General features: G+C 25.9%; 1 protein-coding gene across 1 annotated transcript; it reads left to right on the top strand.

Annotated features, from left to right (window-relative positions):
* The first annotated feature begins 4,835 nt into the window (after positions 1–4,835).
* Positions 4,836–6,813, top strand: LOC114172955 (transcription factor MYB1R1-like). Its single transcript, XM_028057129.1, has 3 exons — positions 4,836–5,237; positions 5,358–5,566; positions 6,016–6,813. Exons 1-3 carry the CDS (start codon positions 4,979–4,981, stop codon positions 6,448–6,450), a joined length of 903 nt encoding a protein of 300 aa, XP_027912930.1. The 5' UTR covers positions 4,836–4,978; the 3' UTR covers positions 6,451–6,813.
* The last annotated feature ends 4,790 nt before the right edge of the window (positions 6,814–11,603 follow it).

The raw sequence follows: 11,603 nt of genomic DNA on the forward strand, positions 1-11,603 counted from the left end.
AAGTTGATCTTAATATAAAGTTAAAATTGAAAGTGCATTAGTCAGTATGTCCTTAATATAAATTTAAAACAATTTTTTAATAAATTTTGTTTGATTGCAAACACATCCTCTCTTTTTTTTTTCTCAAAATCTTCCACTGATCTTACTAAAATGTATTATTGTCTTATTTCCAACATCTATATATCCTTAGTGCATGTTTTCAATAAATTTTCGGTTCAATCTACCACTCTCACTCGTGAGTGTTTAATGTTTTAAATGATAAAAAATATGAGTTAAATATATTTTTTTTTCTTCAATTTTTAGATAAAATTTAAATTAGTCTCTTTTATAAATTTAGTGTAATTTAGTTTTTTAACTTTAAAATTACATAAATTATTAATCTTTTTAAGTAAATTTTTGTTAAATATTTAAATTTTATTAACGTTTAAATGTATTTCTTATTTAATATTAAACAAGAAATATATGAAACGTCATAAATAATTAAATATTATCTTAAAACATATTTAAAATATAAAATATTTAAAAAAATTATGTTAAAATGATCAAATTTTAAATTCATATAAATTTAAAGTTTAAGAACTAAATTAAATTAAAATTTAAAAAAATATTCTAATTTTCACTAAAATTAAAAATTAAAAAATATATTTAACTAAAAAATAATCGGTTATGAAATAATAGCATATGATTAATTGATGGAACAAAATGACAGATCTACGGTCATTTAACATTATGATCAATTACATATTATTATATACACATTTTAAAACATGTGATATGATCCAGTCCTGATCACCTTTAGTAAAGTATGTTTAATTATGTAAAATTGCATCAAAAATCAGTTTCAAGAAGTAGGGCAAACCACATAGATATGCTTATTTCCCCTATAACTTAATATAAAGGCAAAATTTAAAATTAAATAATAAATTGTACTTTTGAATGTTTTCCTTTCTTTAATAAGAATCAACTCCAGTATAACTATAAAACTGTAATATTCTTACTAATATTTTTCTAATAAAAACAATTTACATTAAAAGAACTAGGAACTTTTTTCTCATACAACAATTATGAACCATAAATATAATGTAAGTAAAAATATAAATTATATCTCTATGTGTATTTAAATAATACCATCACACCTTATAAAAAATAATTTAGTAAAATTATAAAATATGTATGCATCATTATCATAACTTTCATTAAGATAATAAATTTTAAATTTTAATTACAGGAGTTTATTAAAACAATTATCATCATATAAAATAATATAAATATGATAAAATTATATTTTATAATGAAAACAGAAGTGAGTAATTGAATCTAGATACAAACAAACTCAATAATCTATTATTGACTATGACTATATTCTTAAAACATCCATAATTTAAAAATATATATATATATATATATATATATATATATATATATATATATATTTATATTACAGATGGACATGACAGTCTTTGTCCTCAGTGGTAAGTACGTATATCACTTCAAATTCAAAATTTATATACATATGTTATCACGTAGTTAAAGTTACACTATACTAAGCTTGTGTTTGCATCAAATATACTAATTTAGACATTATTCCTTTTTGTACTTTTTAAGTGCACCTTCAAATTATTGAATTAATACTTTATGCCAAAACTTCACAGTAGTTAATGAACAGACATGCATTTGTATTTTTTATAATATTATAAAGTGATACAAAATTCATTATAATATTGTGTTAATTAAATTCCTGCTTAAAAATATATTTAGAGGAGTATAGAAGAAAAAGACAAGGAAGATGTGGACTCGATATAAATAGAGCATGTGTTCTAGATTTTTCTGAGGGAAAGAGAATTAAAAGAAATTAGAAGAATGTTTTTTATTTTGAATAAGTTGTGATTTACTGAAAATACACATAGAGTCAAGAATGTGGTGGGAAGGGAAGAGAAGGAAAAGAAAAAGAAAAAAAGGACAAAATGTGATCGAAAGAGATATGGAACCCACAAAGCCTTATCCCTCTTTCCTCCATTCCTCCTTGCACCCCACCACCATATATAATAATAATCTTATTATATACACTGCGTCACACATAACAAAATCTTCCATAAATTAATTAATATTCAGAATTATATATCTTGAAAAACGTTATAAAATGATATAAGCATTTGCCATCACTACCCAACTCTTGAGGTGGTATCAGGTGGTAGTTAATATCCATTAATATATAGTGTTAATTAAAATAATAGGTAAGTTGCGGAGAATAGTGTAAGGTTGACCATTGATCTGATGGATGAGATTTGTGATTTAGTTTTGTTGAATAGATGCATTGGCTTCTATTAAATATTGTACAAGATATAAAGATATATAAGCCATTGTCCACTTCCATCACTGATATTACAAATGCTTCTGCTGTGAATTTGTCACTACTTCCACACTCTATTTTGGATAATATCTCTTCTTCTTTACTCTTTAGATTCTATTCACATTTTCATCTCCTCTTTGTCAAATATACATGCTTTATAATTTTAAATTTAAATGTGAAATTTGAACTATTTTCTTTTCAAATTTTAATATATTTAATTTTAAAATTTAAAAAATGAATAAATTTAATTACTTAATCCAACTATATCAATTATTTATATGTTAAACAATATTTAACTAACATCTAATTTAAATGTGTTTGTTGAAAGTCTTACATCGACTAGAGATAAGACTAATTCACAATATATAAATGGAATGCAGACTTCACTTTATAAGTTGATTTTGTGGGGTTGAGTTAGACTTAAAACTCACTCCTAACATGATATCAATTAGAGTCTATCCTAACAATTTTTTTTGGACATCTTGTTTCATCCGATTTCGAATGCTAACAACATCAAATAAAAATAACATATTTTATTTACTTTTAAATCTAAACTATGTCAAAATTCAAAATAGAAATTACAAATATATCTATCATAGTTATATCATATTATACTTTATGGTAACGTGCAGCCTTTTAATTCATCATCCTTAAAATACAAAGTTCCTGATCTAGGTTATAGCATAACTTGTGGATCTTTGTAACAACATTTTTTTTTCTTGTTCATGTTATACGACTTTACTATCTTAAAATCCATTAGTTTGCGACATGTGTGGTTGGGAATCGAACACACAATTTACATTGTCGACTCTTTTCATAGAATCGATGCTATTAACAGGCCGGGATTGGCTGTAAAGTGTACTCTAATCTTGATTTCTATAACATTAAAAATTTCATTATCAACATTGTACACTAAATACTAATAACAATCTTTATTATGTTATTATATATTTTTAATATCACACCTGTGATTAAATCAATGTATTACCATGTAAGATAAATGAACACAGTAAACCAACCCAAGGGTTACTTTATTTCTATATCTTTCTTGTATTTCATCAACATATATTTGTACAAGATGCTTATCTTACGTTTCAATTTTATACCCATAGTTCTCCCAACAATCTTATAATTCTTCAGTCGTTGTCATATATGATAAATTTATTAACTTTAGAAGAATTGATGAAAAGATTAGTTTTCACTTTTTATGATAATAAATCATAAAAATTAATTATAAATTATAAAATATAAAACTATAAAACTATAAATTATATTTAATAAAAGATTTAATAATAAATATGACAAATAATAACGTCAATTATATAAACAACGTTATTAATAAAAAAAATAATTAACAGTAAAAATCGATTAAAATTTTTAAATCGGTTGAGTACTACAATTCACGTTGAAATTATAAAAAATGCGTACATAAAAGGAAAAAATAATTATAAAAATAATTTTTTTATTAATTTCTATAATGTTATAATTACATAATATTAGCTATCATCTTAATCAATAAAATTTGATTGTATTTATAAGGATAAAAGCAGTAAAAGAAGAACATACACATAAACAAATTGATAAAAAAAATCACATTATTAATTGTGTAACTTGTATAAATTATGAATTATTTGTTTGTATAAATGAATCAATAAAACTAGTTAGATTTAAACTGAAAAAAATATGTACGTATATAAAATTGATAAAGAAAAGTTCTTCTAATAAGTTTTTTTTTTTTATATTTGTAGTAATGAGTTAATGTGTTTTTTTTATTTAATATGATTCTTATATTTTTTATATAGATTTGATAATCAATGTTAACGTTCTTTCACTAGTTCGTTATGGGATTGAAGAATAAACTCATATAAAAAAAAATAATTGTACTATCATATATGTCAACTCAGCATCTTCTAAGCACACTAATGCTAACAAAAAAAAAGACCACACTAACTTTTTTGAAAAATATAAGAACATTGAGTCAAAATACTATTAAACTTATTTTTTTAATACCTTACGAGACCCAAGTGATAATGAATTAACCTTTGAGAATCAAAATGACTGTGAATCTGATTTTATTTGCATGGTTGTCGTAATATTAAAATTAATTTCCTGTATAGTTATTCTGTAACTTTAACTTTTTGGGTAATAATATATTACCAGTTGACATGTTACTAAATAGAAAAATAGAAATGAATTTAATGAGTGAAGCTAACATGTTGAGGTGCAATGTTGTTGTAAAATAATTCATAATTTACCTTAAATGTACAAAAGTTACTTTCCAATGCGTGGATAAATAATAGCCTAAAATTTAATTCAGAATTATTAAAGAAAAAAATAAAAATATAAAAAATAACTTATCTATGTGTCTATAAATGTTTCAATTAAGTTTTTAAAAATAAATATTTAATTTAATTTTAAAAAAATATGCTCCACATGGTTGCCACCTCATTGCCGTCTGAAACTCTGTTGTATTAAACACCACGCACTCACCTTCTCACCTTCGATCCCAACTTCTCTCTCCTTCATATCCTTCCTCTCCTCTCTTCCTTTTAGCGACTCACAGACTCCCGTTGTACGGACCCGATTCTATCTGACTCACACTAACCATAATCACCTTCCGATCCGATCATGTCTCGGGCCTGTGCCGCTACAGACTCCGTCGCCTCCGGCGAGATCATGCTGTTCGGGGTTCGAGTCGTCGTCGATTCCATGAGGAAGAGCGTCAGTATGAACAACCTCTCACAGTACGAGCATCCACATGATTCTAACAACAGCAGCAACAGTAACAATAACAAAAAGGATGTTCTCGCAGCTGCTGATTATGCCTCAGCCGATGACGCTGTTCCTCATAACACCGGCCGTCAGCGCGAGCGCGAGCGGAAGCGAGGTTCGATCTGTTTATTTGATCGATTGTGTCATTTTTTCAATTTTAATATAATTTCTCTAGTTTGTTTGATCGCATAACCGGTGATTCGGATGGATTAATTGAGATTGTGTTGATGAGTAGGAGTTCCGTGGACGGAGGAAGAACACAAACTGTTTTTGGTTGGATTGCAGAAGGTAGGGAAAGGTGATTGGAGAGGAATCTCCAAAAACTACGTGAAAACGCGAACTCCGACGCAGGTTGCGAGCCATGCTCAGAAGTACTTCCTCCGAAGAAGCAACCTGAATCGCCGTCGCCGTAGATCTAGCCTATTTGACATCACCACCGACACTGTAATAATTTCGTCACCGCATTTCTTAAAATAATTGCTTCAAATTAATTTCTTAATCAGTCTCCCTACATAAAAAAATACTGAGATGCTTTTGGTGTTATTCATGTTCAATTAGTTATACTCCTAATCAACAGAGCATTATGATCTTACAAAATGACATATTTTCTCAGGTATTTCTTAAAGTTCTAGGCAATAGGTGTGTTGAATATTATTACTCCTTCCATTTTAGGGATTTGAGAGAGAAGCAAAGAAGCTGCCGCGATCTTGTGTATCTTGTTATGAAATTCCTTTGGTTGTGGAAATGAATGTTTGCATGAGTGGTTATAAAAATGGATTTAGGGATTTTGTCTCCTGTGTAATAGTTGATCTGACTGGAGCTAAAACCTTTTCAAACCTGGATTGGAATTTGGAGTGACAAAATATTCATGATTTTATCAATTTTTGTGCCAGGTCTCTGCAATTCCAATGGAGGAAGAACAGGTCCAGAATCAAGACACCCTGTCTCATTCGCAACCTGTGTGCCCAGCAGTTCCTGAAACTAACAAAAGTGGATTTCCTATGATGCCAGTTTATCAATTTGGGGTTGGTTCTGGGGTGATTGCAGTCCAAGGTGGAAAACCATTAGAAGAGCTCACACTAGGACAAGGAAACATAGAACACAATGTGCCGATCAATCTGGTCCATTCAATTCCTGTTGTCGCAGATCCTAAAGCCTCCACAGTGTCTGATATCATCACCCCAAGTTCTAGCTCTGCTGTTGACCCACCCACACTGTCCTTGGGGCTATCCTTCTCTTCTGACCAAAGGCAAACATCATCAAGACATTCTGGTTTACATGCCATGCCATGTTTCAGCAATGGAGATAGCATCATTAGTGTTGCTTAAGGAAGACGACTGTGATTGTGTCAAGGTCCTTGTCTAGAGTATCTTGGATTCACAGGTTAATCTGATATGTTCATCTCTGGTCTCCTGTCCTTTTGGTAGGTGAAAAAGTGAGAGATGTTGAAGGAAAGGGCGATGGATTTGAGAAGGCAAGTTTTAAGTGACTGAATTTGATCCTTCTGTTCCTTGTACAGACCCGGGAAAGGTCCTGTCCTGTTTCTTCTTCTTGTTTGCTTATGTTAATTAATGTATGACTTTAGATTCTGGTTTATTTGGTCATTTATGTTTGTAGTTGAAGTAACTGGAAATAACAAAATCCTCTCTGTTCTTTACTGATAATGCATTAATAGTTAGATATGGACCGCACAGACGAGTGGTTTATGGCTCTTTTGGGGATAATATTATCAAGTTGGGTCTGAACTTTGAAGGTTGGTAGCGTGTGTCATTCCTGTTAGGTGTTATAGCAGTTTGGGCACGTTTTCTTATCACCAATTTGCGTACTTACGCCTACTTCCGTTATGCCTCATCCTTTTTGTCCAAACTACTCACTTCTCTATTTAGAAAATAATAATGCTGTATTCAAATTTAATTATAAATTATAAAAGTTAGAAGTAAAGTTTTTATAAATAAAAGATTTTCATAATTTTTTTATCTAAGCTTTTGTCAATATTTTATTTTAAATAAATAAAATACTAAGTATCGTTTTATTAACATAGGAAAAATAGGTTCCATTTCATTAACAATATGAAGGAAGTTGGTGTTTTTTTATATTGTTTTAAGAATTTGATAAAGATAAATTTCTAGTTTAAAACTATAAAGATAGTGATTAACTTAAGTATAATTTTTCCTTTTTATAAATTAAATTAAAAAAAACCAGCCACTAAGTATTTTTGTGTTTATTTGTTTTGTCCGAAAACTGCATATCCTCCTTCGCAACCCACCAATCCCCTACCATATGAAAGAAGTTGGTGTTTTTTTATTTTTTTTAAGAATTTGATAAAGATAACTTTCTATTTTAAAACGATGAAGATAGTGATATTTAACTTAAGTATAATTTTTCCTTTTTATAAATAAAATAAAAAAATACCAGCCACTAAGTATCTTTGTATTTATTTGTTTTGTCCGAAAACCGCATATCCTCCTTCGCAACCCCACCAATCCCCCCCACCCACACCGCTATATATCTCAATATAATTGCTAAGGCGAATTTAAGTTTTTTTTTTTTTTTAAAGAAGATTGTGTAAATTTAATATACATATTTGCAATTATTAAAGTTAAAAAATTCAAATGACTTGATTTTATCTTTTAAACAATTTTTCGAATACTTGACCCTATTTTAGTAGATATAATTTTAGCTTCTGACTAGCGGCCAAGTTTATATTTTAATATTAGTTTAAATATACATTTGATCCTTATTTTTGTTGTATTTGTTCAATTTGGTTCTTGTAGCTGATTAAGTGTATCTGTAATGTTTTTTATGATTTTCATAAGAAAAAATAATATTGGTTGTGAAATATTGGTACATCAAAATTAACAGTTCTATTTTTTCTTTTTTTTTGTGTTCGATTAAGTACTTATTTTTGTCAAATTTGGATCAATTTGATCCTTTTTACTACGGTGTTAAATAGTTAATGCTTTTTGAACATTACATACCATATGTTAGCGTTTTCTTAACTTTTTAAATTTTTTTATTCTTTTAATTTTATTTTTATTTTTAAAATTTTTAATCTCAAAAATTTATCCACGTGTCAAGTTATAATTGTATCACGTGTCAATATTAGTGCCACATGTCAGTTTGTGATTGTATTATTTTTTGTTTAATTTAGTCCTGATATTCATTATTTGTTCAATTTAATCACTATATTCGTTATTTTGTTCAATCTAGTCTCATTTTTTGTTAAATTAGAGCAATTTTTTCCTTTCCAAATTGAGACAAAATTTATTTTTTATAAATATCATATTTATTTTTAAAATTGACACTATTATTAATTATTTTGAAAGTCAATTATAAATTATTATATTTAATAATTAATTAAATATAATTCTTAGATCAATTGTTAATAGAATATAATTATTTAAATATTATTAAAATATAATTATTAAATATTTTAAAAATATATATTAACATTTGTAAAAATGACATTTAAATCTAAAATAATATAAAATATTTAATATTTTTGTTTCATTTTAAATATTAAAATCCAAAATGTTTTATATTTAAATGTTAATTTTATAAATACTAATTTACTTTCTAAAATATTTCTAATATTTTTAAATATCAATTTTAAAGGTATCAATATTTTAGAATATAAATATTAAAAGAAAACATTATATAAAAGATTTTAAATTTGGTGTCAATTTGAAAGGGATAAAAATGATTAATTTTAACCAAAATTTAGATGAAATAAAAAATAACAAATATAGACACTAAATTGAACAAAATAACAACTATAAAAACTAAATTGAACAAAAAAATAACACAATCACAAATCGACACATGACACAATTATGATTTAACATGTGAACAAATTTTTAAAAATTAAAAATAAAAATTTTTAAAATTTTAAAATCAAGAGTTGACATGTACGTTTTAAAAAAAGTTAATTACTTAAAATCGTACGTAAAAAGATCAAATTAACCAAAATTTAACAAAAATAAGAACTTAATTAAATACAAAACAAAAAAATAAAGATGAAAACTAAATTGGAGAAAAATAAAAACCAAATAATGTATTTAAACCTTTAATATTACATTTCTTACTTACCGTAAAATGTTTTGGAAGTTAACCTAGACCTTGTGGACAAGGACTTCTCTTATGCTGGCAATTTTTTATTTTTATATTGGATTAAGATCCCATAAAAATAGTTATTATGTTGTCAATACTTCAATGTAGTTAATAAAATCAGCAATTTTTAAATGCCCATATTTATAATAAAAAAAAGATAAAATCACCAGTTCCGTAATAACTATATCAAAAAAACTATTTAGAGTATTTTCTGATCTATTAATAGCGTAAATTTTATACAGACATCGTACAAAAGTAAAACTGTTGGTAATAAAACTTTTAATAGATGAAGTTGATTTTAACCTTTATTGAATAAAAATATGTTTGAAGTTTTATTTAGTGAGCAACACTGTTTTTAGTGAGGTAGTATATGAATTTTAGTGGAGATGGTAGAATTTGTGTCCGTTAGTGGTGGCTTAGCGCATTCGTCTTAAAAACCAAAGGTTCTAAAATTCTAGTACATTGCATAGCATAGCATAGATAGACAAATGATAACCACGTTTCTAGAACAAAATCCTTTAAAATTTGATTATAGATTTAATAGTTTAGTTTTTTTTTTTCTATTATTGTTTCATTATTTTAACCTAAGATTAGGATGAGATATTTGCGTGAAGAGTGTGAAGCACTCGTATCCTAACCAGTCATTTTATGTCCATTCCCATTCCCACTCATAATTTAATTTCTAGTTTACTCCATTAAGTAGTGCCTCCTCCTCTCACCAAAATTTTGTTTATTAACAATAAAATAATTACTATAAGTGCTATTTTGACGTGTTTGGCAGGGGAACCAAGGATTATGTTGATTTTAAGTACAAAAGTTAATCTAATTCGACTAATTTAACGCTGAAATTCACTGTAAATTTATAAATATTATTTAAAATGGTGTTGTAGAAGCTTTTCTATTTCTAAAACACGTTTCTCTTTAATTACAAGCTTGAGAGTTAATAAAATCAAACCAACCAATTTTTTTAATTTAAATTGAAATTACTTTTTTAATATTTATTTGGTTTTTATATTTATTTTTATTTAATTGAGTTCATCTGATTTTCAAATATAAATATTTCTAGAGAAAATACATTAAAATTACAACTACAAATGATAAAATATTGAAATAGAAGGATTTTCTTTTATCATTTTGATATGCTCATATTTTGTTGCGAGGGAGTGTAATATTTTGAATAATGATGACAACAAGTTGGGTTGGACACGTATAATGTTTACCGCAATCTAGTCTACTACGAAAAAATTTACATAATACCCGTTTAAAGCGATTAACCCGTGGGATATCCACAAATATTTAAAAAATATTTTTTAAATTAAATTTAACTAAATTACAAAAAATATAAAATAATATATAAATTAAATTTAAATTTCATTTAATCAAATATAAATTAAATTTTATTAACAAATTTTAATTTTAATTTTAATTTTTCGGATAACAAATACATATCTAAGAGTACAAATATATGATACTTGCACCCAACTTTTTTATAAACATGTTTTAAAATATTCGCTAACTATTATATGCGGATAATAAATATTCACGGTACCAATAATCCATTGTGAAATTTATTCATCAATACAAACAAACATAAATATTTTATCATCTTTAATTTTAAATATGGTATGATTATTCAACTTACCTATTTAGTATGATTTATATTTAAATTTTGTATTTGATAATTTAATTTATTAGACTAGTCGGATTCGACTTGCGGTTTAATTCAAACGAAATATTTAAGTTAAAAATTATATTACTTGTTTTAAAAAAATCTATTTTGACTATTCATGTGTAATTTTGATAATTATTTTTGTGATAAACCAAAATTTTGTACAATTTACTCTAAAATTTTAATAAATAATATTATATTGAAGTCAATTTAAAAGTTAAAATATTTACATGAATTATAAATATGGGTTAAATATGTTTTTATCCTTTAATTTCAGTGAATTTTGGAATTAGTTTATTTAAAAATTTTAAACCAATTTAGTCATTTATATCTTGAAATATGTGGATTTAGTCATTTTAATCAAATTTTATTAAATTTATTTAACATTTCATTCGCGTTTTACAATAATATTTGATTTAACATTAAAACAAAAATGCGTCAAACAATATGAACAACTCAAATACAATCTTGAAATGCATATGAAACATCAAATAAATATAACAAAATTTGATTAAAATGACTAAATTCACGTATTCTGAAAGACGGAGAACTAAATTGATCCAAAATTTTAAAATGGACTAATTCCAAAATTTACTAAAAATTAAATGACAAAAACATATTTAACCTTATAAATATTAAAACTTTACTCAGACCAAATCAGATATCTGCAAATTTGTAATCTAGCATCCAAATCCAACTATT

The sequence above is a fragment of the Vigna unguiculata genome, unplaced genomic scaffold (genome assembly GCF_004118075.2).
Source record: "Vigna unguiculata cultivar IT97K-499-35 unplaced genomic scaffold, ASM411807v1 contig_98, whole genome shotgun sequence".
In the NCBI taxonomy this organism is placed as follows: Eukaryota; Viridiplantae; Streptophyta; class Magnoliopsida; order Fabales; family Fabaceae; genus Vigna; species Vigna unguiculata.